General features: G+C 43.5%; 1 protein-coding gene across 1 annotated transcript in view; it reads right to left on the reverse strand.

The window, feature by feature from the left end:
• The window catches only part of DNAJC11 (DnaJ heat shock protein family (Hsp40) member C11), a 163,226-nt gene that overhangs the window by 991 nt on the left and 149,130 nt on the right, over positions 1-13,105 (reverse strand). The window contains exons 13-16 of the mRNA XM_088447767.1: positions 11,243-11,300; positions 10,598-10,740; positions 4,110-4,239; positions 1-706 (exon numbers count right to left, since the gene is read on the reverse strand). The exon at positions 1-706 is cut by the window's left edge and continues 991 nt beyond it. Coding sequence (XP_088303893.1) covers positions 681-706; positions 4,110-4,239; positions 10,598-10,740; positions 11,243-11,300 — 357 coding nt within the window. The 3' untranslated portion in view covers positions 1-680. The remainder of the gene's footprint in view (positions 707-4,109; positions 4,240-10,597; positions 10,741-11,242; positions 11,301-13,105) is intronic.

Raw genomic sequence — 13,105 nt, forward strand, 5'->3', positions numbered from 1 at the left:
TGTGTGTGTATATGTGTGTGCACATATATGTGTGTGTATATATATATATATATATATGTATGTGTGTGTATGTATGTGTGTGTATGTATGTGTGTGTATCTATGTATGTATGTGTGTGTGTGTGTATATGTGTGTGCACATATATGTGTGTGTATATATATATATATATGTATGTATGTGTGTGTATGTATGTGTGTGTATCTATGTATGTATGTGTGTGTGTGTGTGTGTGTTATAAGCTGTGAAGAATCTTGATTGAATTTTTGACAAAATGTCAGCTTCTCCGCTGAAGGGCGCAACGTTAGACAATCGGACCTCGACAGTAACAGTCTCCATTGAAGGCCCTTTGGACAGAACCCAGGAAAGGTAAAAACCAGGAGGTTACGGTCTCTGACGACAGGAAGAAATGGGGTAATCGTTTCCGTTCTTCCATAAAACCAAGCGTCAAATGGCCATGGCAAAAGAGGAGTCCATTTTTTTTTTATCAGTATATGGTCGCTATATAAAGATATATTACTTTGACATTCTTATTCAGTAGATATAAATGTTCTATTCTCCTAATAAAAAAAAACAAAAAAACAAAAAAAAAAACTTCTCTTGGACTTTTTGGGTTCCAGAGGGAAACAATTCCTGGATAGGATGTTTTTGAGTTCTGAATGTTGTCTGGATCCCGGAAACGGCTAGCCATCTGCATCAATCTTGTGAGCTGTAAGATTAGGGAGGATGAGAGAAGAGGTCACACAATGGTACACAAGATGAGGGAAGGAAGGGGGGTAGATAGGGAATCCCTGATTTTGGAGGTGAGATGGGATTAGCATGGTTAGTTACATGCACCATCAAGGTTTATTTCCACCTGTGAATGTTAATAGGCTCAGGATATCCTAGTCAGGCAGAAGGATAAGGTACAGATGTGTCCACATACAACTGGCCTCCTTGCACGTTAAACAGCTCATCTAGTCGCGCCATGCCGTGACACGACTCGTTAGCGCCGAGCGTCTTTTCGAGCTACTTTCTCCCTATTATTGTACTCAGCTTCTGCTGAGTAAAATGATATGCAGTGTGTCTATATTCTGTTTGTGACTGCGGCTGTACCTGCATGTGAAATGCTACGCTACAGTGTTACAGCTGCCGATAGTGTAACGTAGCATTTCGCATGTAGATACACCCGCAGTAGCACACGGAATATAGGCATGTCGCATATCATTGAAATCAGCAGAAGCTGCTTATGCCTCCTAGTCACATCACTTTTTCAACTAAGACGCATTTAAAGGGAGCAAGTTGCATGAAAAGACCCTTGGTGTTACCGAGTCATATGGCACTCACGCGTTGTGTGTAAAGTGACTTGTAGCGCATGGAGAATAGATGTATGTGGACACATCTGTAGGACCAGGCCTTCCCCATATAGTGTAAAGGGCAACAGATGACTAAGGGCCAGATTCAATTAGAGGCGGAGAAGTCGCGGCCGGCAAAAAGCATTCGCTGATGTGATGCTTTCGCCTCATTCGCCTGTTTGTATGCATAGTTATCGCGTACTTTCACAATGTGCGCTCCTGTTGATCGCCCTACTCAAATGCAAAACAGGCAAATACGCGGACGTGCGAATATCGAGACTGCTTATTTTGGGGAAAACAGTCTGTAAACCAAATAAAGCCTAAGTAACCCTGGTAATCAATATAGAAGTGTATGAATAGCTCTAATAAAAGTATTTTGTGTACCTAAAGTGAGTCAAAGAGCTGTTATATGCACTTTCATTAGTGTGGAAGAATGAGATAAAGTTATTTTTTTTGGTGCAATAAAAAAAGTTTTGATTAAATTGGAATCCCAGCATTTCACCTAGCAATTCCCAATGTATATGGAGAATGGTCTAGGGATATATGAATTTCCAAAGTCACATAGCTGTACCTAGATTTATATTTGTTGTAGGCAGAAATGTGATATGTACAGTTCTCCCTCCTTTAGCTGATAGAGGGGTGTACTGATACCCGTGAAGAGGTCATTCATGTCGGGAGGTCAAAGAGAAGGTGGCCCGAATCTGCCCAATCCCATACAGTACCGTTAAACAGTACTACGGTGTGACACGGATGCCAGCTTCAGGTAACAGGGTTAAATTAATTTAACAGATCGTAGTGGTTCAGTTTATGGGTTAAGGAAAGACCTACAGTATACACTCAGCCAATACAAGGTGACAAAACTAACATATGGAGAAACCCATGGAGAAAACTCGGGAGAAATATAATTTCTACTCCAAAATGTGTATTGTCAAGCAGGGACTGTAGCGATAACTAGTGTCCTGGAGAGGAACCCAGACTGTGACCTATTAACAGGCAATTTACCATTGGATTGCTACATTTGGACTTGTTCTGTAAATATGAAATTAATTTGTGGGTATGACCATTCGCCGTTACAGACAGGGTTTACTTTTGTGCTGTGGTCTGGAATTCAAGGCCCTTTAATTACAGTGCATCCAGAAAGTATTCACAGCGCTTCACTTTTTCCACATTTTGTTATGTTACAGCCTTATTCCAAAATGGAATAAATAAATTTTTGTCCTCAGAATTCTATACACAATACCCCATAAAGACAACGTGTAACAGGTTTTTTCGGATTCAAGTCTTGGCTCTGGCTGGGCCACTCAAGGACTTTCACAGAGTTGTCCTGAAGCCACTCCTCTGATATCTTGGCTGTGTGCTTAGGGTCGTGTCCTGCTGAAAGACGAACCGTCGCCCCAGTCTGAGGTCAAGAGCGCTCTGGAGCAGGTTTTCATCCAGGATGTCTCTGTACATTGCTGCATTCATCTTTCCCTCTATCCTGACTAGTCTCCCAGTTCCTGCCGCTGAAAAACATCCCCACAGCATGATGCTGCCACCACCATGCTTCACTGTAGGGATGGTATTGGCCTGGTGATGAGCGGTGCCTGGTTTTCACCAAACATAACGCCTGGCATTCTCGCCAAAGAGTTCAGTCTTTGTCTCATCAGACCAGAGAATTTTGTTTCTCATGGTCAGAGTCCTTCAGGTGTATTTTGGCAAACTCCAGGCGGGCTGCCATGTGCTTTTTACTAAGGAGTGGCTTCTGTCTGGCCACTCTACCATACAGGCCTGATTGGTGGATTGCTGCAGAGATGATTGTCCTTCTGGAAGGTTCTCCTCTCTCCACAGAGGAATGCTGTAGCTCTGACAGAGTGACCATCGGGTTCTTGGTCACCTCCCTGACTAGGGCCCTTCTCCCCAAATCGCTCAGTTTAGACGGCCGGCCATCTCTAGGAAGAGTCCTGGTGGTTCCGAACTTCTTCCATTTACGGATGATGGAGGCCACTGTGCTCATTGGGACCTTCAAAGCAGCAGATATTTTTCTATACCCTTCCCCAGGTTTGTGCCTCAAGACAATCCTGTCTCAGAGATCTACAGACAATTCCTTGGACTTCATGCTTGGTTTGTGCTCTGACATGCACTGTCAAGTGTGGGACCTTATATAGACAGGTGTATGCCTTTCAAAATCATGTCCAGTCAACTGAATTTACCACAGGTGGACTCCAATTAAGATGTAGGAACATCTCAAGGATGATCAGTGGAAACAGGATGCACCTGAGCTCAATTTTGAGCTTCATGGCAAAGGCTGTGAATACTTATGTACATGTGATTTCTTAGTTTGTTTTTGTTTGTTTTTTATAAATTTGCAAAAATCTCAAACACTTTACACGTTGTCATTATGGGGTATTGTGTGCAGAATTTTGAGGACAAAAATGAATTTATTCCATTTTGGATTAAAACTAACATAACAAAATTGATTACGCCTATTTATTCTCCATTTACGCTCCATTCACGGATGCACCAATGTAACAGATGTCATGTGGATAGTGGGATGTAGTTGACATCCCGGCTGTCGGGGCCAGAATCCCAACACCAGTCAGTCTCTTCCTGTGTATCGCTATCTGGTGCCTCACTTACCTCACCGCTGAGGTAAGGTAGTCAGCTTGTATCATGGTAGATATACAAAAATACCAAATGGGATGACAACCTGAGAAAACACTTTTTGTGTCCCCCAGATGTGTCACATAGTAGCCTCAGATAAGTAAGGCACTGAACTTGTATGGATACATGTTAACTCACACTGCTTTGGTATCCTAAGTGCCTCATTGTCCCCGGACATCACTTGGTGGAGGACTCCCCGGAACTGGTAGAGAATCTTTAGGTTTTTATCCTCCCCGACACATGGGTCATAGAACCCAGGCAGACCAGCCTGAGAGGGAACAGAAATGCTTGTTAGGGATATGTAACCAGAGAAAACCATACATCTTCTATGAGATCCTGGTGCAGAGAGCATACAGACACTGCAAGCCATAAGCCACCTCTCTGACAATTGCTCTAATTGTTCATACATGCACCAGACAGATCAAAGGTAACACAGCCACCATCAGAGATCTGCAGGCCCAATACAAACCGGGTAAAACAGGGCCCCTTGTTTGCCTCATGTGGATTGAATACGAATTAAACCAGAGGCACATTTGTTAGTTATCATGCAAAGCAATGTCCAATAAGGTGGGTGGTATACAAATAATTTATTCTGATAGTAACTGTACAATGCTGGCCTCCAATATCTGGTGGTTAGCATACAAAGCATACCAGAAATATCTGCTGGATAGTGTACAAAGCATACCACCAATCCCTTGTGGTTAGTGTATAAAGCATAGCACCAATCCCTTGTGGTTAGTGTATAAAGCATACCACCAATCCCTTGTGGTTAGTGTATAAAGCATACCACCAATCCCTTGTGGTTAGTGTATAAAGCATACCACTGATATCTGCTAGCTAGTGTACAAAGCAAACTTCCAATATCAGGTGGCTAGTGTACAAAGTATACCTCCAATATCTGCTGGCTAGTGTACGAAGTATACCTCCAATATCTGCTGGCTAGTGTACAAAGTATACCTCCAATATCTGCTGGCTAGTGTACGAAGTATACCTCCAATATCTGCTGGCTAGTGTACAAAGTATACCTCCAATATCTGCTGGCTAGTGTACAAAGTATACCTCCAATATCTGCTGGCTAGTGTACAAAGTATACCTCCAATATCTGCTGGCTAGTGTACAAAGTATACCTCCAATATCTGCTGGCTAGTGTACAAAGTATACCTCCTATATCTGCTGGCTAGTGTACAATGTATACCTCCAATATCTGCTGGCTAGTGTACGAAGTATACCTCCAATATCTGCTGGCTAGTGTACGAAGTATACCTCCAATATTTGCTGGCTAGTGTACAACCAGGGTCGTAGCTAGGGTAGTGCGGCCGGTGCCATCGCATAGGGCACCACAGGTCAGGGGGCGCTGTTTGGGCCTGTCAAATTTCTGTTTATTATCATTCTTGCTTGTAGCTTCCTCTTATTTCATCCCCAGCATCTCCTGGCCTCTCCTATCTCTTCCCTGGCCCTTCCCCATGAAGCCATGGCCCTTTTTTGGGTGCATTATGTCCCTTTGAAAAATGAGGGGGGCGCCAATGCTCTTTCTGGCACAGGGCACTAAAAAGTCTAGTTACGGCTCTGAATCATACCATCAATCCCTTGTGGCTAGTGTACAAAGCAAACTTCCAATATCTGGTGGCTAGTGTACAAAGTATACCTCCAATATCTGCTGGCTAGTGTATAAAATATACCTCCAATATCTGCTGGCTAGTGTACAAAGTATACCTCCAATATCTGCTGGCTAGAGTACAAAGTATACCTCCAATATCTGCTGGCTAGTGTACAAAATATACCTCCAATATCTGCTGGCTAGTGTACAATGTATACCTCCAATATCTGCTGGCTAGTGTACAATGTATACCTCCAATATCTGCTGGCTAGTGTACAAAGTATACCTCCAATATCTGCTGGCTAGTGTACAAAGTATACCTCCAATATCTGCTGGCTAGTGTACATAGCAGACCTCCTATATCTGGTGGCTAGTACAAAGCATACATAAACTAGTCACTAGAGATTGGAGGTCTGTTATACACTAACCCTGAGACATGGAAGGTACGCTATATACACTAGTCACCAGAGGCTGGAGGTCCGTTATAAACTAACCTCAAGACATGGAAGGTACGCTATATACACTAGCCACCAGAGACTGGAGGCCCTTATACACTAACCCTGAGACATGATAGGTACACTATATACACTAGCTGTGAGACATGGAAGGTACAGTATATACACTAGCTGTGAGACATGGAAGGTACAGTATATACACTAGCTGTGAGACATGGAAGGTACAGTATATACACTAGCTGTGAGACATGGAAGGTACAGTATATACACTAGCTGTGAGACATGGAAGGTACAGTATATACACTAGCTGTGAGACATGGAAGGTACAGTATATACACTAGCTGTGAGACATGGAAGGGTACAGTATATACACTAGCTGTGAGACATGGAAGGGTACAGTATATACACTAGCTGTGAGACATGGAAGGGTACAGTATATACACTAGCTGTGAGACATGGAAGGTACAGTATATACACTAGCTGTGAGACATGGAAGGTACAGTATATACACTAGCTGTGAGACATGGAAGGTACAGTATATACACTAGCTGTGAGACATGGAAGGTACAGTATATACACTAGCTGTGAGACATGGAAGGTACAGTATATACACTAGCTGTGAGACATGGAAGGTACAGTATATACACTAGCTGTGAGACATGGAAGGTACAGTATATACACTAGCTGTGAGACATGGAAGGTACAGTATATACACTAGCTGTGAGACATGGAAGGTACAGTATATACACTAGCTGTGAGACATGGAAGGTACAGTATATACACTAGCTGTGAGACATGGAAGGTACAGTATATACACTAGCTGTGAGACATGGAAGGTACAGTATATACACTAGCTGTGAGACATGGAAGGTACAGTATATACACTAGCTGTGAGACATGGAAGGTACAGTATATACACTAGCTGTGAGACATGGAAGGTACAGTATATACACTAGCTGTGAGACATGGAAGGGTACAGTATATACACTAGCTGTGAGACATGGAAGGTACACTATATACACTAGCTGTGAGACATGATAGGTACGCTATATACACTAGCTGTGAGACATGGAAGGTACAGTATATACACTAGCTGTGAGACATGGAAGGTACAGTATATACACTAGCTGTGAGACATGGAAGGTACAGTATATACACTAGCTGTGAGACATGGAAGGTACAGTATATACACTAGCTGTGAGACATGGAAGGTACAGTATATACACTAGCTGTGAGACATGGAAGGTACAGTATATACACTAGCTGTGAGACATGGAAGGTACAGTATATACACTAGCTGTGAGACATGGAAGGGTACAGTATATACACTAGCTGTGAGACATGGAAGGTACAGGATATACACTAGCTGTGAGACATGGAAGGTACAGTATATACACTAGCTGTGAGACATGGAAGGTACAGTATATACACTAGCTGTGAGACATGGAAGGTACAGTATATACACTAGCTGTGAGACATGGAAGGTACAGTATATACACTAGCTGTGAGACATGGAAGGTACGCTATATACACTAGCTGTGAGACATGGAAGGTACAATATATACACTAGCTGTGAGACATGGAAGGTACAGTATATACACTAGCTGTGAGACATGGAAGGTACAGCATATACACTAGCTGTGAGACATGGAAGGGTACAGCATATACACTAGCTGTGAGACATGGAAGGGTACAGTATATACACTAGCTGTGAGACATGGAAGGTACAGTATATACACTAGCTGTGAGACATGGAAGGTACAGTATATACACTAGCTGTGAGACATGGAAGGTACAGTATATACACTAGCTGTGAGACATGGAAGGTACAGGATATACACTAGCTGTGAGACATGGAAGGTACAGTATATACACTAGCTGTGAGACATGGAAGGTACAGTATATACACTAGCTGTGAGACATGGAAGGTACAGTATATACGCTAGCTGTGAGACATGGAAGGTACAGTATATACGCTAGCTGTGAGACATGGAAGGTACAGTATATACACTAGCTGTGAGACATGGAAGGGTACAGTATATACACTAGCTGTGAGACATGGAAGGTACAGTATATACACTAGCTGTGAGACATGGAAGGTACAGTATATACACTAGCTGTGAGACATGGAAGGTACAGTATATACACTAGCTGTGAGACATGGAAGGTACGCTATATACACTAGCTGTGAGACATGGAAGGTACGCTATATACACTAGCTGTGAGACATGGAAGGTACGCTATATACACTAGCTGTGAGACATGGAAGGTACAGTATATACACTAGCTGTGAGACATGGAAGGTACAGTATATACACTAGCTGTGAGACATGGAAGGTACAGTATATACACTAGCTGTGAGACATGGAAGGTACAGTATATACACTAGCTGTGAGACATGGAAGGTACGCTATATACACTAGCTGTGAGACATGGAAGGTACAATATATACACTAGCTGTGAGACATGGAAGGTACAGTATATACACTAGCTGTGAGACATGGAAGGTACAGTATATACACTAGCTGTGAGACATGGAAGGGTACAGTATATACACTAGCTGTGAGACATGGAAGGTACAGTATATACACTAGCTGTGAGACATGGAAGGTACAGTATATACACTAGCTGTGAGACATGGAAGGTACAGTATATACACTAGCTGTGAGACATGGAAGGTACGCTATATACACTAGCTGTGAGACATGGAAGGTACGCTATATACACTAGCTGTGAGACATGGAAGGTACGCTATATACACTAGCTGTGAGACATGGAAGGTACAGTATATACACTAGCTGTGAGACATGGAAGGTACAGTATATACACTAGCTGTGAGACATGGAAGGTACAGTATATACACTAGCTGTGAGACATGGAAGGTACAGTATATACACTAGCTGTGAGACATGGAAGGTACGCTATATACACTAGCTGTGAGACATGGAAGGTACAATATATACACTAGCTGTGAGACATGGAAGGTACAGTATATACACTAGCTGTGAGACATGGAAGGTACAGCATATACACTAGCTGTGAGACATGGAAGGGTACAGCATATACACTAGCTGTGAGACATGGAAGGGTACAGTATATACACTAGCTGTGAGACATGGAAGGTACAGTATATACACTAGCTGTGAGACATGGAAGGTACAGGATATACACTAGCTGTGAGACATGGAAGGTACAGTATATACACTAGCTGTGAGACATGGAAGGTACAGTATATACACTAGCTGTGAGACATGGAAGGTACAGTATATACACTAGCTGTGAGACATGGAAGGTACAGTATATACGCTAGCTGTGAGACATGGAAGGTACAGTATATACGCTAGCTGTGAGACATGGAAGGTACAGTATATACACTAGCTGTGAGACATGGAAGGGTACAGTATATACACTAGCTGTGAGACATGGAAGGTACAGTATATACACTAGCTGTGAGACATGGAAGGTACAGTATATACACTAGCTGTGAGACATGGAAGGTACAGTATATACACTAGCTGTGAGACATGGAAGGTACGCTATATACACTAGCTGTGAGACATGGAAGGTACAGTATATACACTAGCTGTGAGACATGGAAGGTACGCTATATACACTAGCTGTGAGACATGGAAGGTACAGTATATACACTAGCTGTGAGACATGGAAGGTACAGTATATACACTAGCTGTGAGACATGGAAGGGTACAGTATATACACTAGCTGTGAGACATGGAAGGTACAGTATATACACTAGCTGTGAGACATGGAAGGTACGCTATATACACTAGCTGTGAGACATGGAAGGTACGCTATATACACTAGCTGTGAGACATGGAAGGTACGCTATATACACTAGCTGTGAGACATGGAAGGTACACTATATACACTAGCTGTGAGACATGGAAGGTACAGTATATACACTAGCTGTGAGACATGGAAGGTACGCTATATACACTAGCTGTGAGACATGGAAGGGTACAGTATATACACTAGCTGTGAGACATGGAAGGTACAGTATATACACTAGCTGTGAGACATGGAAGGTACAGTATATACACTAGCTGTGAGACATGGAAGGTACAGTATATACACTAGCTGTGAGACATGGAAGGTACGCTATATACACTAGCTGTGAGACATGGAAGGTACAGTATATACACTAGCTGTGAGACATGGAAGGTACAGTATATACACTAGCTGTGAGACATGGAAGGTACGCTATATACACTAGCTGTGAGACATGGAAGGTACGCTATATACACTAGCTGTGAGACATGGAAGGTACAGTATATACACTAGCTGTGAGACATGGAAGGTACGCTATATACACTAGTCCCCAGAGGAAGTAGCTCCTATTCTATACATTAGTACTGCAGAATGAACACCAGGTTGAGGTTTTCTTTGTACACAGACTCAGCTCTGTTTGGTATATTATTCCTCAAAAGGGACTCTGTATAGCAGGCATTAAAATGAGGAGTGGGGCAGGCAAGGGGGTCTGTTAATCAGGGTGTATGGGGCCCAACGCCTCACGCATATCTGGTGATGGCAAAGAGAGGAGACTTAGGCCGACTCACCTTTGAAGCTTCTGTGAGAATTAATTTAGAGTCTTTCACCAAACACTGCAAGGGGACAGTCACGTCAATCACTTTCACTTTCTCATTTCTGCGGCTGTTGTCAGTGACAAATTTACCGTACCAGGCGTTGAGTATGATGAGGCCTGAAACACATTAGAGGAAATTATATATGAAAAGACAGGAAAAAAATAAATAAAACTCTTGTTAAAAAAAATATGGAATTATTTTGGGAAGTTTTGATGTAATGGTAAAGGGAAGATTTGCGTTATAACACGACACACAGCACAACACTGAAGAAAACTAGTGCATAGAACACAGAAAATGACATTTAACTCAAAAGAGTATCTAAGAAATTATTTTCAACGTAATGTTCTATACTCAATAAAAAACAAAACAACTTTTTGTTAATCTGGCTGTCCAGACGTAAACCTGGGTACACACCTATACAATTATTGGGCGATCACCCGATATTAGATGATCGGCCCCGATAATTGACATAGGGGTGTATGCAGGAGCGTTAGTTGATCAACGCCTTAAAACGTTACTGCAACAGTTGGATTGGGAGGTTGTATTTTATGTCCTGCTTCAATAGATTTACAGACGTGTTATTAGTGAGGCTCAGACAATATCTCCAATGTGGATTACCCATTCTAGACTCCTCAGCCTCGATTATTCGTCGCACAGACTCCTGCATTAAACGCACCTGTAAAAACACAAATGAGCATTACACTAGGCTTACAGCTGTGTATGGGGCAGGAACAAAACAGGCCAAGACCCAACATCACAGTAAACTGGGAATAAAATGCGTCCTGACCCAACACAGAGATTTTACGGTAAAAGTAATATTCGATGTGGAACTATTTACCACTTTGGCATTGCTCCCAACTCAGAATGAGCCCCATAGTTTCCTACGCCGCCTGTGTTTATAGCTCCAATTTCAGTGGCTGAAAGCTATTAAAGAATAGTCCTGGACAGACAATTATTCCCATCTCCATGATAATAACTGACGTGTACACGGAATCAGTTGCAATGCTTCACAGTCAAACTCATAGAAAATAAAGTTTTAATGGAGTTTGTCAAAAGTTTTTTTTTTTTTTTTTTTTTTTTAACATTTAACGAACCCCCACACTCCCGCCCAATGAGATGTTCTGCAGCAGCATGGCTGTCTTCCTCTTACCCCTACCCATCTGTACGCTGCGCCCAACCTTCCACTCTGCCGTGCCACTCTTCAATCTATGCTGCAGTGACTCGCCATCCACTCTGCCGTGCCCCTTTACGCTCTATGCTGTTCCCCACCTATCACTCTGCTGTGCCCCTCTACTCTCTATAATGTCCCCACCTTCCACTCTGATGTGCCCCTCTACTGTCTATACTGTCCCCACCTTCCACCCTGCTGTGTCCCTCTACTGTCTATACTGTCCCCACCTTCCACTCTGCTGTGCCCCTCTACTCTGTATGCTGTCCCAACCTTCCACTCTGATGTGCCCCTCTACTGTCTATACTGTCCCCACCTTCCACCCTGCTGTGCCCCTCTACTGTCTATACTGTCCCCACCTTCCACTCTGCTGTGCCCCTCTACTCTCTATGCTGTTCCCCACCTTCCACTCTGCTGTGCCCCTCTACTCTCTATGCTGTCCCAACCTTCCACTCTGCTATGCCCCTCTACTCTCTATGCTGTCATCACCTTCCACTCTGCTGTGCCCCTCTACTCTCTATGCTGTCCTCACCTTCCACTCTGCTGTGCCCCTCTACTCTCTATACCAGGGGTTCCCAACCACGGTCCTCAAGGCACACTAACAGTCCAGGTTTTAGGGATATCCATACTTGAGCACAAGTGACTTAATTAATACCTCAGTTATTTTGATTTAACCATCTCGTCACAATCATGGATATCACTAAAACCAGGACTGTTAGTGTGCCTTGAGGACCGAGGTTGGGAAACACTGCTCTATACTGTCCCAACCTTCCAGTCTGCTGTGCCCCTCTACTCTCTATACTGTCCCAACCTTCCACTCTGCTGTGCCCCTCTACTCTCTATGCTGTGCCCCTCTACTCTCTATGCTGTTCCCCACCTTCCACTCTGCTGTGCCCCTCTACTCTCTATGCTGTGCCCCACCTTCCACTCTGCTGTGCCCCTCTACTCTCTATACTGTCCCAACCTTCCAGTCTGCTGTGCCCCTCTACTCTCTATACTGTCCCAACCTTCCACTCTGCTGTGCCCCTCTACTCTCTATACTGTCCCAACCTTCCACTCTGCTGTGCCCCTCTACTCTCTATGCTGTTCCCCACCTTCCACTCTGCTATGCCCCTCTACTCTCTATGCTGTTCCCCACCTTCCACTCTGCTATGCCCCTCTACTCTCTAGGCTGTCCCCACCTTCCACTCTGCTGTGCCCCTCTACTCTCTATGCTGTTCCCCACCTTCCACTCTGCTGTGCCCCTCTACTCTCTATGCTGTTCCCTACCTTCCACTCTGCTGTGCCCCTCTACTCTCTATGCTGTCCCCACC

Source organism: Taudactylus pleione, unplaced genomic scaffold (assembly GCF_031769625.1).
Source record: "Taudactylus pleione unplaced genomic scaffold, aTauple2 ptg000437l, whole genome shotgun sequence".
NCBI lineage: Eukaryota > Metazoa > Chordata > Amphibia > Anura > Myobatrachidae > Taudactylus > Taudactylus pleione.